The sequence below is a fragment of the Vigna umbellata genome, chromosome 8 (assembly GCF_029865625.1).
Source record: "Vigna umbellata cultivar VRB3 chromosome 8, Vumbellata_1.0, whole genome shotgun sequence".
Classification (NCBI taxonomy): Eukaryota; Viridiplantae; Streptophyta; class Magnoliopsida; order Fabales; family Fabaceae; genus Vigna; species Vigna umbellata.
Window position 1 is genome coordinate 37,308,695 of NC_142172.1, and position 26,802 is coordinate 37,335,496.

General features: G+C 32.5%; 4 protein-coding genes and 1 pseudogene across 4 annotated transcripts; 2 read left to right on the top strand and 3 right to left on the bottom strand.

The window, feature by feature from the left end:
- Positions 1-287: 287 nt before the first annotated feature.
- Positions 288-7,167, bottom strand: LOC124837421 (uncharacterized). Its single transcript, XM_047312773.2, has 8 exons — positions 6,901-7,167; positions 5,631-6,067; positions 5,461-5,533; positions 5,261-5,341; positions 5,103-5,166; positions 1,716-1,803; positions 1,526-1,610; positions 288-931 (listed from the first exon to the last, which is right to left on the bottom strand). The coding sequence occupies exons 1-8, from the start codon at positions 6,967-6,969 to the stop codon at positions 893-895; spliced, it is 936 nt and encodes a 311-aa protein (XP_047168729.1). The 5' UTR covers positions 6,970-7,167; the 3' UTR covers positions 288-892.
- Positions 7,168-14,771: 7,604 nt separating this feature from the next.
- PDLP2 (plasmodesmata-located protein 2) lies at positions 14,772-16,756 on the top strand. The gene is made up of 3 exons (XM_047312747.2): positions 14,772-15,944; positions 16,193-16,300; positions 16,450-16,756. Exons 1-3 carry the CDS (start codon positions 15,170-15,172, stop codon positions 16,455-16,457), a joined length of 891 nt encoding a protein of 296 aa, XP_047168703.1. The 5' UTR covers positions 14,772-15,169; the 3' UTR covers positions 16,458-16,756.
- Positions 16,757-18,728: 1,972 nt separating this feature from the next.
- LOC124837436 (Pentatricopeptide repeat (PPR) superfamily protein) lies at positions 18,729-21,922 on the bottom strand. Its single transcript, XM_047312796.2, has 2 exons — positions 19,267-21,922; positions 18,729-19,123 (listed from the first exon to the last, which is right to left on the bottom strand). Exon 1 carries the CDS (start codon positions 21,789-21,791, stop codon positions 19,428-19,430), a length of 2,364 nt encoding a protein of 787 aa, XP_047168752.1. The 5' UTR covers positions 21,792-21,922; the 3' UTR covers positions 18,729-19,123; positions 19,267-19,427.
- LOC148194629 (putative indole-3-pyruvate monooxygenase YUCCA8 pseudogene) lies at positions 21,790-22,514 on the top strand (annotated as a pseudogene).
- Positions 22,515-23,113: 599 nt separating this feature from the next.
- On the bottom strand, positions 23,114-26,675 carry LOC124837435 (uncharacterized). The gene is made up of 4 exons (XM_047312794.2): positions 26,391-26,675; positions 26,201-26,290; positions 25,174-25,395; positions 23,114-23,818 (listed from the first exon to the last, which is right to left on the bottom strand). Coding segments are annotated over exons 1-4 (558 nt in total). The 5' UTR covers positions 26,392-26,675; the 3' UTR covers positions 23,114-23,573.
- Between the last annotated feature and the right edge of the window lie 127 nt (positions 26,676-26,802).

A 26,802-nucleotide genomic window follows, 5' to 3' on the forward strand; every position in this document is an offset into this window, starting at 1 on the left:
AGATATTAAACTAAAATACAAAAAAAAATGTGTAAATATAGTACTACTCAAATACATTTTTAATAAAACCTTGTTATGTTGGAACTTTACTTTTGAATGGCTTACCAGCATTTAACCACCCAAAATTAAATTGAAGAACCAGAGCTTAGATATAATTTAACTGCAATCAGGGAAAAGTTTTTCAACACCAAAGAATAAAACGAAATCAGTATAATTTGCTCAAAAGCTCATTGTTAAACAGTTGAAAGTGCAAACAAGTATTAATAAGCAGGAAAAAGATTACATCATAAACAGATCAAACACGAGTAATTATAATTCAATATACTTAATCAAGGTTTAGAAGACATAAACCAAAGTCAATTAAATTACATAGTTGTAGATACGGTTTTGTCATGTGGCCAGCTAGTTTCCAGCGATAGACATCCTTGTTCATTTTGAATATATTCGAGAGCGTAGTGGCACTGCTTTAAACCATCATCAAAGGACTTGCCTCTAATTTGTTTAGTTTGTCAAATCAAATTGTAAAACCAATGTTATATTTGTGGTTACCGAACTGAGGTACAAACTCTTGACGTTGGATACCTGGCCTTCTTGTTAATGCATATATTGCATGTAGAATAGCCTAGTTAGTGCTTTGTGTTTTTTGGCAGTTTTGTGAGTGGATTCCTCACCTCACATTCTACTTCACAACCTTCAGACCATTTCGCTTTCACAAACCCAAACTTTAAAAAAATGGAATTTCAAGCAACAATACACTACTATAAGAATTTGGAGCATGTCTGAGTAGGTACATCAAATTGATAAACATCTCAAGGCTAAACTAAACTACATCCAAACAGAGAAGAAAGGTAGAAGAGAGAGACGCTTCTTTTGGACATCAAACAAAAGCATCTTAGCCTTGAAAAGGGGAAGCATGTGCAAAACCCCACAACTGCACATAATAGAGATATAGTGAATAAATCCATATAAACAAATAAATGTGGAACAATGGGTAGTAGAAATAAGCAATAGACAAAATCAATGCATGGCATATAATGAAGCACAGATGGAAATCTAATTTCTGAAATTTCATGGTTGTTCATCTAACTTGGAAAAGTTAACCAACCCCCTCTGCATCCAAACTTGGGTATCATGTGTACCTTTTTCATATGGTGAAACTGGTTCCAGTACAATTTGTTAATTATCAGAAATATTAATTTGCAAATGGTGACAGGGGATTGGACTCAAATTTATACCATTCATCACGAAAGGAACTTGTGTGCATTGTCCTCATTTTCATGGGGTTGGGATGTGGACAGGGCACACTGAATGTAGAGTAAATGTTTATTTCAATTCGCAAGTTTTGTATATCATTGTCTAAACCACGGGTCCAGATTGCCAATATGAAGCCAATGAAAAGGTTACAGCAAAAAGGCAATGAAAAGAATATGAAAAGGATTGAGCAGAAGACAGCAGGGAATGAAAGCCACTTAATAATTTATTGCAAATTGTAAGCTAGAAAACAGATTATTGGTAAGAGTATGACCTCGACATTCTTCAACTGAAACTCTGGACTGTGAGCAAGACAGGAGTTTCCATATGTTTCACTTGGTCCACTAGTCCCAGATAACCTTTTCAACCAAAAGGATGCATTCAATAAGAGAATCCAGTAGAGCTACTTCAAGAACAAATCAAATGTACTGGAACAAAACTAAGCGACATTATTAAATGCTTACAAATCCTCTTCTAAGCATAAAGCATAACTACCCCCACCACCAAGTGCAAGTAAATCATTCATACACATGCAGTAGTATCGGTTGACACCTGCACATACAATTAGAACACAACTTTAGAGAAACTCGAGTAAAAATAAACATCGTGAACAAATAATAAAAGTTGAGAACCTTATACTGTGAACAAAGATATTTCATTGTTCTTACTATAGAAATAGAAGTAGTAAGGACTCCAAATGGTTGTAATTTTCATCCCCTATTTAGCCTAACCTGTAAATTCTAAAAACTTCAGACACCAGAACATCTAACATTTCTGATTGTCTTTACCTTCTCTCCCTATATGTAAACTGAAAATTGTTGACAAACAAGTCTTTCTGGAAGTACACTCTAACATTATAACTTTGTAGTTTACATTGGGCAGTACAAGGACTACTTATAGACCCTTTTACATCCATTAAATACAACTACTACCTAAACCATAATTAATGAACTCTATTGCATGCCACAATCATTACTTGAAGCACTCCTAATCTTTGCAATCTCCTAAGACACTTAATTCTACCAACACTACTAAATGCAACTATCCACAAGTTTACCTAACAAAATCCCCCATAAACTTAAATGTTTTTCTTGGTTCTTCTATCCAGGCTTCTACATGCAGTAACTCCTCTCAAACAGTATTTGCTCCTTCCAAGAATAGTTGGGTTATTTGCTTTTTTCATGGCCGACTTTACTTTCATTGTGACCAACTTGTCCCTAATTGGGTTCTTTATAGTCTATGTGGCTGACTTGTCAGTAACTGGATTCTTGTCAATAGGTCAAGCTCCTTTTGAGAGATCAGACCATTCTCACGTATTGTTGTACTCAATAGCACCAATCTTTTCATCCATTACAAGTCGCTACTTCTCATCTTGCACCTCCAATGCAACTTATATCCTTCTCAGCATGTAATTGTTCTTGCAATCTTAAAACTTCTTGTTCAAGTTCCAAGCACCGCTTATTCAAAGCCTGTTTTATTCTTTCTAAGCTTGCTTGTAATTCTGCATGCCTATAACTTCCTTGTCAATTCTATGTTGCAAAATGCCTCTAGCAAGCTCTAACCTTTGGATAACAAGCTCATCTCCGTACATGTTCGAGCCATCTGAGCTATACAAATGCAACACTAAGCTATTTGAGCTTCCCACTTGATCCACCAACTTATTTGAGCTATTTGACCTTCCTACCTACTCCTTCGGGATGTTTACCTACTCTATTGAGCTACTCGAGCACTCCACTAGCTCGATCAACTTAACCAAGCAATTTAGACTTCCCACCGAGCTATTTGAGTTCTCCATGCACCTTACCAAGCTATCTGGACTTCCCACCAAGCTATCTGGACTTCCCACCAAGCTATCTGAGTACTCAATGCACCTTACCGGACTATCTGAATGCATCATTGATTTATTCGAATGTCTTGTTAACCTCTCAACACTACTTAACTGTCTTGTCAAGTTATCCTCGATACTCAACCTTCTTGTTGAATTCTCCATGCTACTCAACCTTCTTGCCGAGTTCTCCCCTTGCTTGTGCTCAACTCTTGAGATATGTCCCATCATCAATAATACCGCTTCCTCTTCAGTATCTTCTATAAGAAGGTTGGTTAACTCTTTTCTTCCATTCCCAAATCGACAATCTTTTTGCAAAGTGTTGTACCTTACCACAACTAAAGCACTTAACTAATTTTCACTCCTTTGCATAAGGGTCATACTTGCCACACTTGCCACACTTGAAGCACTCAACGCTTGAGTTGCCTGACTGACCTCCTCTCCTTCGACCTCGTCCTAGGCCACGCCAATTTTGTTGGTTGGACTATCCTCTCTCCTCTCCCTGTCCACGGCTTCTACCACCAGGACCGCTTCTTACACCTCCTCGATATCGTCCTTTGACTTGAGTGTTCTTAGCTTCTCAATTTATTTGGAGTAGTTGATCAAGTGGCTCATGCACCTCAAGTGACTTGGCAAGCTCTTCAACCAAGAGGTTGACAAGTCCTTGAACTCTTCAATAGTGCATACAATATTCTCAAAGTTGTTAGTTACAACCTTAAGATTTTCTCCACCATTCGACAAGTGGATAACGTTTCTCCATTCCTTCCAAGTTGGTTCACCATGGTCTCAACACGAGAGTCGTACTCAACAACTTTGTCAACCTTTTTCATCCCGATGCTTTCAAGCTCACCTCTGAGAGTTTGAAGCCGAACCTGCTTCAATCGATCATCCCCACACCTACTCTAGAATGTCCCACACTTCTTTTGAAATTTTGCACTTGCAATCTTATCAAAGACGCTCATCCATAGCTTGGTACACGATGTACTGAGTTGCCTTGTCCTTCACATACGTTTCTTTCAATGCTTTCAATTGGGCATTAGACCAATTTGTGATGTTGATTTGTTCTTCGAAACCATCTTCAACCACCTCCCGATTTTCCTAGTAGCCAAGAAGAGCCTTCATCTTCAGACTCCAATTATCATAGTTGACCGCCTTTGCAAGGTTGGCCATCTCACTCAAGCATTCTTGCTCTCAAGCACGCTCTTTAGCTCTTTCTCAAGCACTCAAACACTCAAGCTCTCTAGCTCTGATGCCAATTTGTTGACAACAAGTCTTTCTTAAATAACTCACTAGTATTATGACTTGTAGTTTACATTGAGCAGTACAAGGACTATTTATAGACCCTTTTGACAGGGCCTTTCAACTACATCCATTAAATATAACTACTACCTAAACCATAATTAATGAACTCCCAATCTTTGCAATCTCCTAAGACACTTAAGTTTACCTAACAAAAATCCCTATAAGTGCAATGGTTAAAAGGATTAAAACATATTGATATTCTCGTGGGAGAACAACTTTTTCTAAGGAAACAATTCAAAAGGTCTTTTTATGATCATAAAAGCACATAATTATCATTAAAGAGCTCATATTTGTAAAATACTAATTTTGCAATGATCCAAAGTACAATGAATAGTCATATTTACAATACGTATTAAAGAAGACCCAATGATTCCATTGATCCCAAACCTTTCTCAATTGTAACTTAAACTAAAAGAGGACATTTAGGTGACAATGAGCCATTCATTCAATAGGATTCCTCCATATTTTTCTAACAAAAAGATTATTCCTATATCAAGCTTACATACTTCCACGTTATAAAATCCAGGTCCTGGTGAATATTGATGACTGCAATACCAAAATTAACTTCAGATATTTAACCTTAAACACATGCAAATGTCACTCTAGCTGATATGAACTTGTCCATTTGTTCACAAGTCGGACAATGCATCAATTTAAAACATTTTCCTAAGTTCCTTCAAAATTCCTACCAAAAATTATCCGTTTAAATGATGAGAATCCTTACCAGTAGGTAGAAACAGCCTTGGCTGACCATATACAGTTGTAAAGACAAAAGTTTCACTTGTTCCCTATCACCACAGTATACAAAATAAAATCACACTTCAAGATGAAAAAGTGCCTTCACAAAGAAGCATTATCCATGAAAAAAGAGAGTTGACATACTTGATATTTTCGCTTTGCTGTAGGTTTCAAGGGACATTCAAGCAGCCCACCAAAAATAGCACCTTGCATATCTCCCACGATCTAATAGTTTTGCATAATAGACAATAATTCATTGTTAACAAACGAACCACACCTTGATATGTAGATGAAATATTAGGTGTACAACATGACTGGAAAATAGTTCTGAAAGGTTGACATACCAGCAAACCGGGACATGAAAGCTCAGAACTCTTGCGAATAAGTGTTCGAAGTGATACTCCATGTTTTAACGTACTGCCCTTAATATAAAGAACAAATGTTGAATCAATATTTCAAAGCAATAGCATATCACTCTCAAAGCAAAAAACAAAAACTTACTGAGAAAAGTTACCTATATAGTAAGACCCATTGGCGTCCTTTCACTATATTAGGGAGGCATATTTCCAAAAATTCATACAATTCAGGAGATATAAAAGTAGATTCATCACTAAGATTGAGTCGAGACTTCTTTGAAGCCTGGGGTTGCTGCTCATTTGCTTCCTCAAAAACCTCAGAACTGCTACTGCTCCTTCTAGAGGTATGATCCTCATTATTATTATTATCATTACTGTCTTTCACAGAGTCCATATTATTGTACACGGGACTACAGTCAACATAATTATCAGATGGAACATCCTGATAGTCAAAATTCTCATAATTATATCCAGCAGAAGGTGATTTATTCTCATTTTGATACTTGCTCGTATTGGATCCATCAAAGCTGATCGAAGGGATAATGTAAGATAAATATGAAGACACAGGTTTATCCTCTTGAGAATAAGGACTATCCTGCGCAAATAAAAACCTCATTTCAGATATAAAAGATAAAAAAAGCAAGGTACTGGGATATGTAAGACAAATTATTACAATGTTCCTATAATACATGCATTTGTACTGGAAGCATAAAGCAGTGACATTACATAGGACATTTATGAGAAAAAAATATATTAAACCTGGTGATGCACCCAAATTTTTAAATAAAGTAAACCTACTCCAAATAAAGTTTCCTATCCACTTGAAAATTCAATCTATCTTCATGATATACTACAGATAGAAGAAGAGAAGGAATCATTCTCCTGGTTCATTTTCTACCCATCCCAACAAAATAACCAACTAATAGCCCAAAAGCCGAATCTATATTCTCCAGCACTCGCAGCCAGGCAAACAGAACACACGGCCATACCACATATATAATACATGCTACCAAAGACAGATAAGAGAATAATACTAACTCTTAGTAATGTACACAGGCCGTTAAACATAATTCTTCGTGTGAATACAAAACGGTAAAAAACCCATATACTCTATTACAATTCAAATTGAAAACAATATTCAGCTTTCAATTATTAACGAAATGAAGCAACACGATTTCCTTTTCTTCCTTCTCTACCAGGTATCTTTGGCGCATTTTCTGGAAAACTAAAAACCGTGATGAGAAATAATGAAGCCAACTTAACCCGGATTCAGATTTATGCAGACACACACAGATCAAATTGAAGATCGAGGGCAAAGACGATCAAAGCTTGTGTTCAAGGAGAGAATAAGAGTGTCCACCACACCAAGCTCAGATTTTCATGCACCATAACAAATAAGCAAATGCAGATCATGGAAAAAAAAAATACCTGGGACGAGGAGGAGTTGGGAAAGAGATAAGAGAACTTCTGCGTGACTTTGTCTCTGAAAGAGTGCATTTTTAAGAGGCCAATTATGAATGCGATTCCATGAAATGTGATGAAAAATAAAGGGTTTGTATGGTATTGTAAAGAATGCGAATTGGGAATTGCCAATTGAGAATTAGGAATTGGGAATGATAGGAGTGCGAGTCGGTGGTGACAGAACACGATGACAAACAAAGAGATGAAAGAAGCCCAAAATGTAAGATTGGTTGTCTTGTGACAAAGATTTTATTTTACTAGACAATGTTAAATTAATATTAATCTTCTCATTTCTGTTAACATCACCAATCTTTTCAACATTTTCATGTTTTTATTTTTTTTATTTTTTTAATAGTTGTTCCACTATTTTATTCTGTCTTCTCGGTTTTTTAACAACATTATATTGCTCCTATACGTTTAAATTATGTAAATTAAGCTCTTTAAAAATATATTTATATAATGCTAATTCATTATGACTTTTATTTATATTTGTATATTCTTAATATACGACAAAACTACTAATATAAGACACAAATACATTGATGCGTGACCATATTAACCAATTAATTAATACACTTCTTTTAAAAAATATATATATATATATATATGGAGCTAAACAATTTACCATTATTATTACTATTATTAATTTTAGCTATTGAAAATATATAAATCTCACAATCTCCTTCCTTTGGTGTTAGTAATATTAGTATTTTATTTCCAACCAAAAATATATTAACAGTATTAGAATTATTGTGTTAACTTATTTTATAATAACATAATATAACGAAATTATAATTATAAAAAAAGAAAAAAAAATTCAACGTTTAGCTATAAATTATTTTATTTATTTTATAAATGATTTTTATTTATTTTATAAATGATTTTTATTTATTTATACTTTTAAAATAGTTAAATTTAAAAAAAATTGTTAAATTTTAAAAAAATCACTTCAAGAATAAAATTAGAAAAGAAAATTGACAAATATATATATATATATATATATATATATATATATATATATATCTTTACATAATAATATGGATAAGAAGTAATTGCATAACTGTATCGTATTCTAAATTATCAATTAACTTGTAACTATATAATCTATTAAGAATGTTAACATACTACTAATAATTGTAACTATATAATCTATTAAGAATGTTAACGATACTACTAATAATGATACATAATAAATATAAATTTGTTTATTTAGAAGTAGATAATGTACACATGTACAATTTTGATTAATAACCAATTGCATATATCATACTAAAAAAGTACACCAGTTAATTATAGTAGTTAAGATAAGTTATTAAAACCAATACTGCGGGTTCAATTTCCATTAAAATAATTTTGATAACTTTTTTCATTTATACATAAGGATTAAAATTCGGCAACTGTGACCTTATGAAATGTTTAATTATGGTATGTAAAGAGAAAGAGAAAATTTATTCAGTCACCTATGATATTGCACTTAAATGTAATTAGAGTACAAAACACAGTATCACAATAATGATCTTTTTATATATAATAATCATCAATTATGTGAGAATGTGCCATTATATATTTTTTAACTATTTGTGAGTTTTCATTTGAATATTGTTTTCATATAAATTAAAATTTAGTATAGATTTTTGGTTTTAAAGTACTTTTTATTTTAAACTCCTTATTTTCTTGTCAATTTTATTTTATTTTATTTTTTAAAATAAGAGTTTTATTTTGATGTATGTTAAATTTTAAATAGTGTTATTCAGTGTTCTATATTTATTACTTTTACAAATGTGGACAAAAATAAAAGAAATGAGAATTGAATCTGTATGGTGAACAATTAAGCATGTTTTTGTTTAATGTGTGTTAAAAAGAATAAAACTATAATCAAAGACGTAAACTTAGCAACAAATTGGGAGTGAGAATAACAAAGCCCTACCGTAGAGTCTTGCTCCAGTTAGTCAGCACAACAAAGTTTGTTTAATGGACTTTTACTTTCTGCACTACCAATATTTCTTCTTCGTGCACCCTCTTATATTTTCAAAATAACCATTTTACCTTTAGTATAAGTGTCTTTTGGATCACATATTTCAAAAACACTTTTTTAAAATCTTAAAGATTTTCAAAATAAAATTTTAGAATGAGATTTTTGGGACAAAATTTTCAAAAAAGTATGAAATTTATTCCAAATAAGCTTTTTCAGAATTATATTTCCCAAACTACCTTTCCAAAATATCTTCGAAACATATCTTCAAAACATCTTCACTTAAAATGTGTTTCCAAAAAAAAATTATTGATTAAATTAAAAATACATGTTCTTGTTGAATAAACAGATTGCTCCATTTGGTTTATTTTAGATTAATACATATTATTTATGTTTTAGGGGCTTCTAGTATGAGATAATTTTTTACATTTTCAGTAATCTCAGATTGGAAAGTACACTTCTCATTTTATTTTTAAAAAATACCTTTTACGCAAACTTTTTAATAAAATTCTTTTACACTTTTACAAACATGATAAAGAGGTAGAAGGTGATTCTTTGAACTAAAATAATTATTTTTTGAAAAATAATACATTACTCTTATTAAATAATCTTAAGTATAAATTTAAGATGTTACTAAAACTATAAATTATTTTATTTCTAAATAACTTTATTGATACTTTTCACAATTTTTTTAACCTGTTAAAAAAAATCATATCTTTTAATAACCATTTGTTTTCTTATAAGAGAATTATCATTTTCAGAAATTTTAAATTGAGTATTTTTTTTCTATTGGTTTTATCAAATAGAAGGTAAAAATAAATCACTGTAAGATCCCTACAACCTTAGTTAATATAATGGCTCATAAATGTTAAAGTTATTACAAATTTATATAAAAAAATGTCTATGGACTTCCTTCTATTCCATCACATTTAGATCTATTTGTTTCTAAATAAGAAGGTACAATTCTAACGTGATCAGGAATATGAAAATTAATCAGTGAACTAATATTATAATAAAATGATAAATAAATGTTTAATATGTATTTATATTTAATATGATAAAAAATATATATTTTTAGTTTAAGAATAATAATTTTATTAAATTTTTTAACTCTAAGTTAAGGTAATTCATATATGTTGGTAAAAAATAACTGTTGATAAATGTTAGATTTTTTATTATCAACAAAAAATTTGTAAATAAATTAAAAATTTTATTATCATGGATATTTTTTACTAAAATCGATACAAAAGTTTTTTTTTAGACTTTGACAATTTTATACTAAAATTTGTTTAAAATTTGTCGATAAATGTATCACTAACATGTTTCTTGTTTGTCGGTAAATATCATCAAAAGATTTATTAATAATTATTTTTTTAAAAAAATATGTTTGAATAATGGTTGTCAAGTTTTTTCAAAAATTTAACGAGATATTTGTTAAATTAATTGGGCTTCATTGTTCACAATTACTCAAGTAACGAGGAAGATAATTCAAGCCAAAGATTATGGCTCGAATAAAATAAAGATTGGAACATCTATTAAAAATGTACATCTACTATAAAAATTTTAAAGTATTGGAAAAATGCTCAATTTATGGATGAACATTCAAACTTTGAAGTAGTGTTTGAGTAAGAAAGGGACTAAATCAATTATGTTGTTTAATGGTATCTTAGTGTAAAAAAATACTTAATTATGATGATCATGAGGTTGCATGTTAATTATATGTGATTATATATATAATTGATGGATAATATATATTGAATATGTATGATGAGATTAGTAATTAATGTAGTATTATATAAATCTATTGATTCTTTATGTGTATATCTTTACACGTTGAATATTTTTTTTCTAAATAATTAAACAATGTTTTAATGATTTGAGTATTTGTTTGACCATTTGAGTTGGCCTATAACTTATTACTTTTATATTTATTTTTCATGTCAAGAAACGCGAAAACTTCAAAAATAAAAACATCAACATTTTCAAACAAAATCTTTCATGAAAAAATATGATTTCTCATTTGGAATGAGAATAATTAGAAGGATCAAGGTCAATCATTGTCATATTCAAAAAAACAAAAAACATATTTTGTTTCTTTAAGATGTTATTTTTGAGAAAAATTAAATATTTTAATAATCATACGAATATTTAATTAAAGAACGTATTTAAACTAATATTTGAGATATTAATTTTAAAATTCATCAAAATAATGATATGTTTTATATTTTTACTGGTGATCCTGTTTAAGATCTCATATAAACTAAATATAAATAATGATAAATCCCAATTAACTAAGATAATGTTTAAAGATTAAGTTAAGCTTTATTATATCATTTAATATGTATCAATGTAATCTAGTATTTTCTTTATATTTATTTGTAAGACATTTTTTATACAAGATATAAATTACATTAAGTGTGTATGTTATTATTAATATCCAAGTATATAGTCATAATGTTTATTGTATTATAATAATAAAATTATTCTTTTATAACTAAAATGTAGAAGATATAATTATTATATTTTAGGTTAGTGTTGTTAATTTTCAATGTGATATTGTAAGATCTTCAAAAATCGAGTATTATATATGGTAAAGTGTTTTAAATAATGAAACTATATTATTTTTATAGGGGTTTATGTATTTTATAGGGGTTTAGAATAATAAATTAGAAGAAGGGTGAATTTTTGGCATAAAATGAGGGTTTTGATAGGTGAAATTTTAAGATTGTGGTTTAGTGGAAAGTCTACAGTTTTTGGAATCTCGGATTTGGGTTTCAAACATCAATTTTGAACGTTCATTAGGTCGGTTTAGAGGTTTTGGATCCTTCGAAGGTGTTGATAAATGTTTCCAAGCTGTTTCCCCTACTTAGTGAGTGTATTGAGTTGCTACGAAGAAAATTGTGTTATTATGTGACTGTTGTTTCCAGAATATTATAAATGATTTTATGTTTGAAATACTTTGAGTAAGTGATGATACTGATAATTGTTATAAGGTGATTAATTGAGATATGCATATGTATAATTGTGACGTAATTCCATAAAACTCTTTGGAAAAATTCTCAGTAAATGTTTTAAGTAGTGTATGTATTATTGTAAAAGTTTGTTCTTGGGGGTTATCCTAACACTCTAATAACCATCAAGTCTAAAGTAAAGAGGGAAGAGTTACGTCGTGAGGAGTAGTAAGAGATCATAGTTTGGGACCGGTACAGTTGACAAAGAGCATTGTTTAACAGACTAACCTTGTGTGGTAGCTTAGAGTGAGTCAGTTGTTTCACCATGCAAGTGCAGAACCCGTCATAACTTGACAATAATACATTTATCCGGATGTTAAGTCTAAATGTCTAAGATGTTTAGGTGTCATGCTTAATTTGAAATGAAAATAGAATATGTTACTTTGTAAATGCTATGTTTTATTATTTGATATTAATCTTTGTTGTATTATTTGTTTGTTTGTGTTTGCTGTATGTTTGGATGATCACCTTATTGGTGAAAAACAAAGGTAGATGATGTTTCTATGGAACATGCACCAGGCGAAGATGATGTGGATGCATAGATACTTTGATTTAGATGTTTTCTTTTGATAATTTTAAAAACCCAAATTTAAAAATAGTTTTGGATTGAAAATTTGTATATAAAACTTGACTTATAATTATGTATAGATAAGTATAATGATACTTTATACTTTTGATATGTTAACTTCCTCGGTAGTATTTTACACTATTTTAATTGGATGTTACATATAATAATAACCTACAAAGATAGAAACATGATGAACACTATTAATGGATTCTCATTATTTAGGAGTATACAAGTTATTAAATTTATAGATATAGTTTACAAATGATATAAAATATATAGTTATATATTACATAACCATGTATATTTACAATTTATACCAGCCTTTTAAAAAAATTTAAGTCACATACTTATGCTAAATTTATTTTATAAAATTAAAATTATATCATTAATCATCAATATGAAGTTATATAAATAATAAAATTACATTGATTGTAAAATTATAAAGTTATATAGCTATATACATTTTACCTAAAATTACATATAATGATAATAAAAATTGTAAAAGTATAATCAAGAAATAATAAAATTATATATATGTATAATTCATGTTACAAAATTTAAAAAATATTAATTATAAGAATGACCTGTTAAGGATTATAGGAAGAAATAAAAATGATAGATAATGTGTCGTTTTCAGTTTTGAATTATTAAGTCTAATAAAGATTTAACGCACATTGGCATTTGAAAGTGTAACTAAGTTCAAAACTTCATGCAATCCACATCATGGATTTATAATGTTTATATTATTATATTTTGTACAGCATAGTTCTAGGATAGTTTAATTTTGCAAAAGCATATGTCAGTAAATAAATATTTCAATAAACATGCATGAACTCTTTTATCCATACTTTTTAAAATTTTAATTTTTTTTCAATTATATCTTTCAGATTGTGATTAATAAATTTTATCATTCCTAAATGAAATAATTCACCTAGAAGATCATGATGCAATAAATTTAAGAATTACACTCACACGCTCATGTGCTAACAATATTTCCTGATTTGATTCTCACATAGATGAAAAGCATTTTGAATCTATGTAACATGTTATTCCATCACTTGTCCTTTTTCAAAGAAGAGGATTCCTCCCCCATATATTCTATATTTTCATTTTTCTTCCTCTTACTTATAAATCCTAAGAGTTTAATTAAAAAGAAAATTAGATTTAATGTCATTTGATTTGTTATGTTATAATAACTATTTACCTTAAAAGTCTGCATTTAATATTAGTATAAAATTCCATTTTTTTTATGGAAGAATAATATAAAAATAAATAAATCTAAAAAAATGGTATTTAAGTCTTTAAATTTAGTTTACTTTAATACATTATCCATAGTTAGTAAAAGTAATCATTATAAACTTTATATCATTTTTCAGTTACATGGGTAGCCAATATTAATTTACTTCAAATTACAAAAATGCAATTTATTAAATTAAAAATTGTTGCAAATTATTTGTTATTTAAGTCTGATATAAATATAGAAATTGAGAATTTCATCTAATTGTTTAAAATCAAGAAAAGAAATATAAGGTTTTCTGGTGCAGGATGACAGAACTTCTGCAACTCACCGCACCTTTCGAACAATAGCACACACTGTTGTCTGAATTCAATCTGCTTCAATTAAAAACAGAAACGTGCCAGCTATTCTCTTCTTTCTAATTTGTCGTGTTGTTCTCAGATTATCATCTCAGCCAGCCATATATTCGTGATGTGTGCAGTCTCTCTTACAAATAAATCACTGAATCTGCAGTGACTTACAAAAGAAGAAACAAAAATTATATTTCATATTCGTTTCTTCAAAAGATTCTAAAATTTCAAACATTTTAACTATTTTCATCTTCTTTGTTGTTTTGCAATAATCTTATCAGATTGCAGAGATGTTAAGAGTTGCAAATGTGAGACGGGTTGGCTTTTTGAAATGATTAGAATAGGAATACATATCTTAGTTAATACTCATTTTTCTATTGTTTATCACTTGTGCAGAATTAAAAAAATAATTGTTGAATTCAAATGAAATCTTAGATAAAGCAGAACGTGTTATGGTCAAAGTGTGATGGTGTTCTCTCTTACCAAAACCAGATTCCTTTCTCTTCATGCACTCCAAAACCAAGAACTGTGAATGTTTCTCCCACTACTTTTAACGCCTAATTAATTCAACCACTTTTGTTCTCATTCTCTTCAAATAATAAAAAACTGTTCACCATTCTCAAAAAACTTAAACTCTCTTTTCAAAACCTATTTTCTGTGGTATTAAAACACCTTTTAAAAAAACCAGAAATAGAGAGAGAAAGAGAGTGTATATGATATGATACACCTGGTGCTCTTATGCACATCTACAGAGGCATTGCACTACATTATGTTATGATATCAAATATCCATCCATCCATCCAAAGGAAAGTGAATCCCAAGGACACAAAATTCAGAATGTAGAGTCACTCCACCACACCACCCAGAATCTCTTTCCCTACTGATTCAGCTAAAAGGCCAGACAAAAACCCAACCTTCAATCACAACCCTTGATTCCTCATTTCCTTAATCAGACTCTCTCTGAATCTGATAGCACCACACCACATCGTACCATACCACACACACATTCATACCCTTGAAGTTTTCTCCTTTTTCTTTTCTTTCCCCTCCAAAACTGTCATGATTTGATCCTCCCATCTCTCAACACCACACACTCAAATGGGTCTTCCTTTAAAGTCTCTATTTCTTTTTTTGTTTCTGATTTTGTCCTCAGAGCTTGCTGAATCTGCTTCTGATTACACCACCTTGGTCTACAAGGGCTGCTCGAAGGAACCTTTCACAGATCCAAATGGGGTATACTCCCAAGCCCTTTCAGCCCTGTTTGGCTCATTGGTCTCACAATCCACTAAAACCAAGTTCTTTAAGGCCACCACCGGGAGTGGCCAAACCTCCATGACTGGGCTCTTCCAATGCAGAGGGGACCTCTCCAACTCTGATTGCTATAACTGTGTGAGCAGACTCCCAGTCTTGTCTGACAAATTGTGTGGCAAAACCACAGCTGCTAGAGTCCAGCTCCTAGGTTGCTACATGCTGTACGAGGTTACCGGGTTTTCTCAAATATCGGGGATGCAAATTCTGTACAAGACTTGTGGAGCGACCAATGCGGCTGGAAGAGCGTTTGAGGAGAGGAGGGACACTGCTTTTTCTGTGATGGAAAATGGGGTGGTGAGTGCTCATGGCTTCTATGCAACAAGCTATCAGTCTTTGTATGTGATGGGACAGTGTGAAGGAGATGTTGGGGATTCTGATTGTGGGGAGTGTATCAAAAGTGCTGTACAGAGGGCTGAGGTAGAATGTGGAAGTTCCATTTCAGGCCAGGTCTATTTGTACAAGTGCTTCATCAGTTATAGCTATTATCCTAATGGGGTTCCAGGAAAACACTCTTCATCTGCAGCTTCATCTTCCTCTAATTCCTTCTCCTCGTCTTCTTCTGGTAATAACTAATACCTAAACACCAAAAGAGATAATATTGACAGAAGAGACTGTGTTAATTTCTCTTGTCATATTGAATTCGTGTTTGTTTGTCCCTGTTTAATTTCACATACACACAGCTCAATTTTGAGACAGTATTCTTTGTTTGTTCCATTGTTCAAATGCAATGGTGAATGTTCAACTTTCCTTCCTCAATGTGTATCTTATTTGGATTGTGAAGTTATTTGTAGCTAATTGATGTAATGGCAGGGCAAAATCCAGCGAAGACAGTGGCTATAATATTAGGAGGGGCAGCTGGAGTGGCTTTTGTGGTTATATGCTTGTTGTTTGCTAGGAGTTTGAAGAAGAAACATGATGGTATGTGTTAAACATCACTATATGGAATGGATGGATTTTAATATTACTAGGTTCAGTTTGTCATTAGATTTCTATATTTCTATATTTCTATATTCTGCTTCTGTCATCTTACAACTTCTGTCATCTTACAACTTCATTTTCCTGCACAGATTATTGACAGTCGAAGATGATTGATTGAGGAGGGATAATTCTTCATGCAATGGATTGTTTCTATATATAGCTTTTGGATGAAAAAGATTGAAAATTTCTGGTAATTAGACTTTAGCAGATAGGAAAATAGTCCGGGACGGTTAAATCTGGGACTCTATTTCTTGTAGTTAGGTAAGATGATTTTGTTGTGAAGAAGGGTGTAATTAGCTCATGAAAGTGACATTTTTTTACATTACAAGGTAAAGATCAAATATACCTAGAGTAATGAATGTTTGTCATCCTGAATGGGTGAAAATTTTGTGTCTATTTCTTTATCATGTAGATGATTCTTTATTCCCTTCTCTCCACAGTATTGAGTCTCTATTTTGCCTCAATAACTTTAACTTTTAAAAAAGTTGCATCATCCTCTCTCTTCCCTTTTTCCAAGCTTCCCCTCTCCAACACATGTTTTGGTTTGTGTGTTTAGGTAGACAATGACAGATACACTACTTCAAGTCAATTCTAATTAACTAAACATTTAAGTTACCGAGGGAAGAAGCAAAAGTTGGCACAGTATTTGGAGTTTCTGTGTGGCATTAACCTGAAAAGTCTGTGTTATGTTATAAACAAAGGCCGGAAGAAGTTTAGCTTTGGAATCATGGCATGTGCTTTGTGTCTTCTGCTTTCCTCATGGTTGTGTTGTGGGAAAATAATCATGTGTGGTCTACTTACTAGTATTTCTTTTCTCAAAAACTTTGAGAAGAAAAAGCAAATATCACCATAGCTATGGCTCAAACTCTCTATGCTTTGGTAAGCATTGTAGATTGTCTGGTGGAACATTAATGTTTTGCCATGTACACTTCATAAGTTCAGCATTTAGTATATTAAGGATTACTCTGGTACATGATTCACCCCCAAAAAAGATTTACATTGGCACAGGAAAATTTAGAGGAAAATTTGTTCTTCTCTAAAGTCAAGTATCTCATCCAATTCAATTCATTTTTCTTTCTCATATTCATAGCAATTTGGTTAATAACTAGTATGTTTTAGTTTTCACAAATAAATATGATTAAAAATGGATAAGATGTGAAGTTGAGTGTAGCTCTTATATCTTAAGTTTGATGGCACTGTAACCTTTTCTTTTGATGAAATCACCAATCCTAATCTTCTTGCAGAGTTAATTCATCGAAACGAAGATAAATTTTCACTTACTCTTGGGTTTAAGCAAAAGATGTGCTATTTATAATTTGTAAACATATTCACAGTCACATAGACTATAACATTTCTTAATAGTAATACCATACTTAGATAATCATGTTAATTTGAGCAGTCATTTATTTTTATTTTGATCTAAAAGAAACTTGCAATATGACCTAAAAAATGTATATTTTAAATATTTGATGGATTTATTTACTAGATTATTAAGTCCACGGTAGAATCAAATGATGTCCATGATAATAAAGGAAATTTTTAATTTTAGAAGTTAAAAATAATATAAGGATAGTTTCCTAGAAAAACATCCAAACTTTTAAGAAAACATTATCAACCTAAGTTTTTAGGGGAAATGGTTTCATTAATGTAAATTTGAAAATACCTATCTGTATATGGTGACATGATGTAAGACATGATAAGTTATTAAACATTATAATTTGTTTGTGAATAAGGAAAAATTAAGAAAGATAAAATAAGTTGGTTTTCATAATTTAGAATTAGCTTAGAAATAAATTAAATTAAAAGAGCTTATGTAAAATGGTTTTTGTAAATTATATATATACTAATTTTAATTTATAGGGAAGTATATTTGTTTATTTATGTATTTTAAGAGTGTTTAGTTAAAAGTCAGTATAATTATTTTTGGAGCTTAGTGTTAGAGTCTATTCTAAATGGAAAATTTGGGTTAATTTTCAATACAAAATGTGCTGATTATTTAGTTTTATTTAGCTTTGTTCGTTATGAATGTCTGAACATCAACACTCATTTCTTTCTTTCTTTCTATTCATAATATTCAAATAAAAACATTTTCTTCATATATCTGTAGTTTTGATTATTTCGAATAAAAAAAACAATTGTGTTGAAATATAAATAGCATTAATTTTCATTTTAATAAACACTTCAATCAAACTCTTTACACCTTTTTTCATTACGTCTTTCTTTGAATAAGAGTGTTGTGAAAAACTAACTTAATTAAACTAAACTATAAAAAATTAAATTACCTCTTATTAAAATAAACTATTTTTAGTTCCTTTTAAAACAGAACAACTTTTAAAAATAACTCAGCGCACTATTCTAATTAAACTAAACTATTGCTTTTCAATTTGGTTTAGTAGTTGAAGCTATAATAGTTCTATTTAGTTGTTTAGTATAAATAATTAACTAAATTTATTTCATCTCAGTTTAATACATAATTAATTTAGTTTAGTTTTCTAAGATACAGGTTAGTTTTTTCTACAAAAGCTAAATTATGAACAGTCCAATTCTCTCTCCGTGCATCTTAATGTGGTCAGTTGGACGGTCAAAATTCCATCTAATGTATCATCTTTCAGATCGAAGTTGCTGCTATGGAGAGGATACAGACAAAGGGTAATTGCTTCCAAGAGGATTAAACAGCACGTCACCTCGTGTTTTTGTTATGCTCTCACATTTGGTTTCAGTATCAGTGTGGAGGAGTAGAGTAGCATAAGACAAATTTTCATCCTGGAGAGTGCACAAACAAACTGAAGAGCATGAAAAGGATGGTGAACATTGAAATAGTAACAGAAAGATTAAGAATCAATTTAGCAAAAACAAAACTAAAATGGCATAAAAGGGGAAAAAGTGTAATAAGAAAATCATATTACCAGTGATCAACCCTTTTATTTTGGGGCATTCTAATATGATACCAGTCTCCATTCTGAATTCCCCGTTGCAAAGGCTTTAGGTTGCATTTCATATATTCTAAAATTCATCGGAGTGCTGTTAACATTAACACTTGATGATAATCAAATAACAGAACCTCTTGCTACCAATAGTTGCCACAAGAACATTCACCATTTCTAAAATGGTGAAATCTCTTCCTATCTCTGACAATTATCTCTCGATCTACCACTTTGGAGATAAATTTGAATGCACTATGGCAGTCCCCGCAAATCCTCAAATTTTTGAAAACCCGAATCGTAGCTCCTAAAGGAATTTTCATAATTCCGTAAACAACAGCAAGCTTTTCACTATGAGTAGACAAAGCATTTTCCTTTTGTTCAGATTCCATATCATGTAATACATACTTCGTATCAGGAACATAACCTAATTTCCTCATTTCATGTACCAGATGCTCCAGATATTTGTACACAGCATGCACCTCAGGGTGTACAGCATCATCAACCAAAAAGACATGGACCATGTTTTCAACCTCAATCCAACTACACCCAGGTTCCTTCTTAACCCCTCGCTCCCTCATTAATTTCCTCACCCTGGCAACTTCATCCCACTGACCTAAAGTGGCATACATATTGGAAAGACTAATGTAGGTTCCGTCTTGCTGTGGCATAAGCTTTAAGAGCTTTTCTGCAGCTTGAATACCTAATTCCGTGTTCCCATGAATCCGACAACCAGAAAGAAGAGCCTCCCAAATTTGTGCGCTGGGCTCAAAAGGCATTGATTCCGTGACATTCTTTGCTTCCGAGAACATACCAGCACGACATAACAAATCAATCAAACGAGAATAATGATCCTCTTCTGGGGTTATACCATAATGAGCCTGCATTGTATCAAAATAATGGCGTCCCTCTTTGACCAAACCTGCATGGCTACAAGCAGAGAGAATTGTGAGAAAAGTTATCCGATCAGGTAATATATCCTCCCTCAACATCTGTTCATAGAGTTGAATGGCTTTGACACCGTGCCCATGTTGTGCAAGAGCTGCAATCATGGCATTCCAGGATACTGAATCCACATACGGCATGGTAACAAACACTGTATCAGCGGCTTCAACAAGACCACACCTAGCATACATCGTAATCAGTGCGTTGCCAGCTGAGAGGCTTGAATCATGACCTAATCGTATTATCTGAGAGTGTAGTTGTTGTCCATTGTCTAATGATCCCAGAACAGAACAAGAGGCAACTGCTCCAGCATATGCATAATCACATGGTTCCAATCCCCCTAACTTCATCTGGTTGAATAGCTTCAAACCGTCTTCTCCAAACCCATTTTGTGCCAAGCCTGATATCATCACAGTCCACGTCAACAGGCTCCTCTCTGGCATTTCCCTGAAAATGGAATTAGCTTCCTCAATGCACCGAGCATTGACATACCCAGACAAAATTGCATTCCATGAAACAAGATCTTTCACAGGCATCCTGTCAAAAACTTGCTTCGCCTCAGCCAGTTTACCAAATCTAGTGTAGAAAGTAATCAAAACATTATTCACAGATAAAGAAAAATGTTGTGATGGCTGCAACACTGTTCTTAGAACGTAAGCATGCACCTGTCTTCCAATATTGAACAACCCAGCATTAGAAGCAGCACTAATTACACTGGTGTAAGTGTACTCATCCAGCTGAATTCCCAAGGAGTGCATTTTCCTTAACAAGTCAAACGCCGCCTCATAAAAACCCCTGTGCACATAGCCAGAAATCATGGCATTCCAAGCAACGGCAATGTGATCAGTCATTCCATCAAGAAGCTCACGCGCGGCAAAAAGATCGCCATTTCTGACATAGCCAGCAATGATGGTAGTCCAAGAAGGTTCATCCCTCAGACCAAGAGGTGCCTCATCAAAGAGCTTCCTAGCAGCTGCCATCAACAAACAAGAGTCCACCAAAGGCGAAGAGGCGCAACAAACATAACAACTCATCAAAGCATTCAAAACAGAAGGCCCAGAGAGTACACCCCTCTTGAGAACCTCACAGTGAAACTGCTGACAATGCCTCTCTTCATCAGCTATCAGAGACAGGGCGCCAAGAACGCTTGAGAAGGAAAACGGGTCGGGAACAAAACCGAGCCTTTTCATTTGTATGAAGAGTTGGAGAGCGGCGTGACCATCGTGACTGTGAGAAAAGGCAGTGATCATGGCGTTGTAACTGACTGTATCACGAATGGTCAAGGGGGTGGCGTTGAAGAGTTGATGGGCGAGTTTGATGTTGCCAGAAGCAGAGTAGGCGGAAAGCAGGGTGGTAGTTGCGACGATATCTGGTTTGGGAATTCTGTCGAACAGGTGGCGAGCGTAAGGGATGTTGGAGGATTTGCAGTAATGATCGATGAGACGGTTGATGATGAGAGGGAATGGATTGAAACCTGAGGTGAGGATGTGAGCATGGACGGCACGTGCGAGGGAGGTGTGGGTGAGTTGGGCCAAGTAACGATTGCCCATACTCCGAACGTCCATGTTGGTGAAGCGTCACAGTGTCTCCTCATTCAAAGGTGGAAGATAATTGCTTTCACAATCCTTTCACCTTCGTCCTGTTACGTTTTGCCTTCAGATGGAATCAAATCTGTTTATGAAATAACGAGCCGAATGTATAGCCTCACTTTGGCAAAAACGAATCTACGACAGATTAAAACTCCATCTTCCCAAACAGTTTTCTGTCAACTCCCAAACCTTCCATTCCCACCACACTTCCCCCAATACCCCTCCAAGAAACAGTTCATAGGCTATCTCGAATCCTACGCACGACACTTCGACATAAACCCACGATTCAACCAGTGTGTCCAGTGTGCTAGGTACGTTGAAACAAGCGGCTATGTGAAGAATGAGTTTGAGTACATTTGTAGGTGGCTGGTGGTGGCCACCGGAGAGAATGCGGAGTGCGTGATACCTGAGATAGAATGGTTGAGGGAATTCAAAGGGGACGTTATTCATGCATGTGAATATAAATGAGGAGAAAGATTCAAGGGAAGAGAGTTCTTGTTGTTGGTTGTGGCAACTCTCACTCGACTTGTTTAACCACAGTGCTTCTCCTTCCATCGTTGTCTCGAATTCATTTAATTTAGGGTTAAAAGAATTTCATTTTGATTCACATTAAAATAATTAACTTTTTCTAACTAAATTTTTTTGGTAATGAACTGAGTTCATTCACAAATTTAAATCCATTTTAACATATGTAGACAAGAAATTAAAAAATAAGATTAAGTTTAGTAATGTTTTGAAAAAATTAATGAAGAGGATAAGTAATTGACCAAACTATCTATTTATCTCATATTTTACTTTGATGACTACATTATTCTAAAATATCTATCGAAACATCCAAATTTACCTTTCATTTGTTATTTTTAAGAACCGTTTGACCGCACGATGCCATTTTATTCCATTTTAGATCGTTATGGTTTTATACAAATGATTTTAGATCTAGTTAATGTGATTTTGAAGTTGAAGGTAGAGTGAGTGGGGTTTTTGTTTGAATAACATAATCAAAAGGTTTGTTTTTGAAGAAACTATTGTTTCAATTGTATGAATCGACATTAGCTGTAATTTTTTTTTTTTTCATTTCGTGCTATTTCTTAAAATAAACATACATGTTAAATATTTCTATTCTTAAAATAGAAACCATAACCATTATAAAAAATATTAAGATTGGATCATAAAAATAGTAAATTTGTAAAATTAGCATCAGTTGCAAAGGTACCTAAAAAATAAAAACTACTAGAAAGAAACATAATGTAAAATGCAATACAAATTATTTGAGTGCATAGTGAAGGTAAAATGAGTACTGACAACAAAGCTAAAATGAGTAGTTCGCATTAAATTTATTTATATTCACTTAAGCGTAACATAATCTACATACAATATACGTAGCAAAATTCGTAAATTCATGTTTGCTCCAAGGTATTAATTTCTTATACACATTAGATACCATGAAACGCTACTATTTGATATGCTCCCTCAAACAATCTAAAAAAAAAGATTAAAAATGGGGGAAAACGCAATATATATGATGACCCTGCAGGCATTGGCTTCTTCCTTAGAGAATCTGTCACGGGCGCATCAAGTGGTCAATCAAAACTTTGAGGGAAGTATAGCATGCAGAAGTGGCTATATTACATGAAACACCAAAGCATGCACCATTGTATTCTCTCTTTTTCTATGGCAGGAAACCTAATCCTAGATTAATATCACACTACATTTTGATCTCCAAAAAACTGTATCTAGTCATGCTAGATTTCACCAGAACTAAAATCTCCAAGGTACCTTTTCGAATTTTATGCTACCTTTATGGGTCTTTTTCTTTCCTACAGAATCAATTTCTTCTTTAGACCCAGGCTCCCTGTGTTTTCTTGTATCTGAAGGAATACCAGTGACATCATGCGATCTAACTTTGCAGTGTGCATGTCGATTTTGCAACACAGAACCATTCTTTGAAGTAAAAAGTCTTCCATCTCTAGTCTTGTTTCGATTTCCAATCATTATGTCATTATCTAAATACAAAAAGTATCGAAAGGTTAGCTCTGTAAGAAATCAAGTACGAAACTAAGAACTAGCCAGCACCCAGATATCTCGTATCTCCATATATAAAAACTAGAATCAGTATCAACATAAATACATAATGAACGATGCTCTCTACAAGTATAACTACCCAACTTTCTTTGCTAAAAATCGTACTGTTGCATCAAGAGACAAATAATTGGTTTTTCTTTTCTTCTCGAACAGCCAGGGGAGTAAAAGTTACTTCGAAGTATTTGAGGTTTCCAATGAAAGTTCAGAAGTGTGTGATGGACTTTTTAGAGACTTAGCTCTCACTTTTTGTGCACAATAAATTTGGAAATAAACCCTTTATTAATTTGTATTGACTTAAACAGAAGGGTGGAAAACCAACCTAAACTCGCACTATTCAGGTTCAGAACAGGAAAATGGAGACTACGAAATTCCAAGAAAACGCTGGCTCCATTGCACTATGTAACAATGTAAAACTAAAATCACGTTATGCTAAATTGAAAAATCTAGTAAATGTTTAACCCTTGTTATCTGAAGATTTCATTTTTTACCTGAAGAAATCTTCATGCAATCCCCAATAAGACATTACGAGTGAGATTCAAAAGGGAGTTTTATTTGCATATATGTTTACTTCAAAATACGTCTATTAACTTTCTCCTAACTATCGCGATTGTATAATGTGCATCATCACAATTGTTCAGAATTATTGATTATAGGGAAAATTGAAGTAAAGTGTGAAAAGGGAACACAAAGTAGGAAAACTAAGTTACGCAGGATGGTTGTCGACGGTTGCACCCATTAATACAGAACTTACAAAATTACCCCGACACCTTTTACATAGGTCACACTGCAAAAACAACTTCCTATTAACATAAAACTGCTCTGTATTCCTTGAAGGTCTAAATGTCACTATCACACTCACAAATTCAGTTTCCCTGAAAAACTCATTTCATCCAAGGTTTCTTTGCATGCAAGGTTGAGTTATGAGTTTCAGTTCCCTTTGAAGTACATAAAACTAGGTTTGGGCTTTTATCTGAAAATCCCATTTTGCCAACATGTGTATTGCATCCTTTTGGAAGAACTTTTTACGGATAATTAAGAAGAAAAATTACTCTCATATCTTCTAATAGGATATCTACAAATAAGTACTTCACTCAATTTTAGTAGCCAATCAAAAGAAACCCGAGATATTGCTATGCATATTATAAATCATGATAGTTCTTATGATCTCATTGTCAATCTAAGATTCAGAAAAAACTCAGATATTCAAATTGCAAAAGACATCTGGTACACAAACAAATTTAGCTAACAAAATCCGATAAAAAGTATATGATTTTACCAGGACTAGAAATGACAGCACGAGGTGGAGGAATTGGACTGACTCTAATGTTTACTATATTTTCATCAGTACTGCCATCCTTCTCAGATCCTGTAGTTACTGAAGAAACACTGAAGTCTCCAGAATCTTCAGTTAGGGGTACTCTTGGAATAGCTACATGTGGAACATAACACTCCGGTACTCTTACAACAGAGGGCATGGAGACAACTTTCTTGTCTGTCACTGTAAAATCAGACAATAGCAATTCCTTTCTATATTTAGTAAAATGAATATGACAGAGAATAATGACCAACTACAATTTTGACTAACTGGACGAATGAAAATGTTTAGCGTAATAATGCGAATATTGCATATTGCATATTGCATATATAATACAAACCACACTCCCAACCTCCAAATTTAGGCCAAAACTACACTGAAAAACCAATCACAAATTAAAACTAACAAAATGGAAAAGGAAAGGAAAACACCATCACTCACTCATTCATGTGATTACTACCCCAACTATTGCTTCAAAAATATTTAAGCATCAAGAGTAATGTAGATAAGATCAGGATAATTCGTGCATTAAGGAACGTAAAACATATACAATCACATAAAGGCCAACTCTAACAAAAAAACTCAAGCTATTCGGGGTCTTATAAACGTTTTATTCGTAACAGTTTAGCTGCAAATTAAAACCAGCAAAAGAAAACAAAATAAAACACATAATAGAGTTCAAATACAATTTTAATCAAATTGTGTCTCTTTTTAAAATAGAGATATTTGGTCTCTCGTTTTAGAAATTGGTCTATTTCGCTTTTAATCTTTAATTTTATATATACTCTTTTTCTTTTATTTAGTTCAATTGAAAATAAAAATTCATTCAAATTAATATCAAAATATATTGAAAAAATATGTAGACAAAATTAACAATGGATCAAAATTGAGAGTTTCTAATAATAGAATTTAAACAGGGGCACGCAATTTGCAAACTGAATAAAAAAAAGATTAAAATTGTATTTAAACGAAAACAAATTAGAAATACCTGGAGAAGATGGCTGCAAATACAGAGACAGGAAAGCTTTGAGACCAAGTTCACCGTCGTCATCGTGTCTTACCTTCACCTTCGGATACACTGAAAGTTGCAAACACACATATTAGAAAAAGCAGTATACTCTGACGGTAAAAACAAAAACTAGAAAAAGGAGAAAAAAAAAAGGATTGAAATTACGAACTTGTTTGATTTGGGTGGAAAGTAAAGTATGGAAAATCGGAGAAGAGAAAGCGTGAAGAGAAAGAGAGAATAAGAAGGCGTGTGATTGGTGTGAGGAAAATGAATGATTAGGTTGAGTCAAAGGAGTGATCGTCCGTTCCCGCGTTGCGTTGCGTTGCGTTGCGTTGCGTTGCATTGCATCATTTCACTGCACCATTTCACTGCACCTGGGTAATGGTGGGGTCCACAAATACGCCACCTAAGTTGATTCCTTATTCAATTCAACCACGTATTTCAACGCTTCTTTTCTCCTTTCACTCCTCCTTTTTGTTTTTCGATTCCCCTTTCCTATTTAATAGCTTTTAATCACTTTTATTTGCTTTCAATGTCTACGTATATGTTGCCTTTTCAGTTATTAGGTTGTTGTAAAAGGT

Coding starts and splice junctions, on each gene's coding strand:
- LOC124837421 (XM_047312773.2), bottom strand. CDS start 6,969: ATGCACTCTTTCAGAGACAAAGTCACGCAGAAGTTCTCTTATCTCTTT. Junction 5,342..5,460: donor TTTCATGTCCCGGTTTGCTG/GTATGTCAACCT, acceptor CAAAACTATTAG/ATCGTGGGAGATATGCAAGG. Junction 1,611..1,715: donor TTATGCTTAGAAGAGGATTT/GTAAGCATTTAA, acceptor TTGGTTGAAAAG/GTTATCTGGGACTAGTGGAC.
- PDLP2 (XM_047312747.2), top strand. CDS start 15,170: ATGGGTCTTCCTTTAAAGTCTCTATTTCTTTTTTTGTTTCTGATTTTG. Junction 15,945..16,192: donor CTTCTCCTCGTCTTCTTCTG/GTAATAACTAAT, acceptor ATGTAATGGCAG/GGCAAAATCCAGCGAAGACA.
- LOC124837436 (XM_047312796.2), bottom strand. CDS start 21,791: ATGGACGTTCGGAGTATGGGCAATCGTTACTTGGCCCAACTCACCCAC.
- LOC124837435 (XM_047312794.2), bottom strand. Junction 25,396..26,200: donor TTTGCAGCCATCTTCTCCAG/GTATTTCTAATT, acceptor CTGATTTTACAG/TGACAGACAAGAAAGTTGTC. Junction 23,819..25,173: donor TGCTGTCATTTCTAGTCCTG/GTAAAATCATAT, acceptor TTTTGTATTTAG/ATAATGACATAATGATTGGA.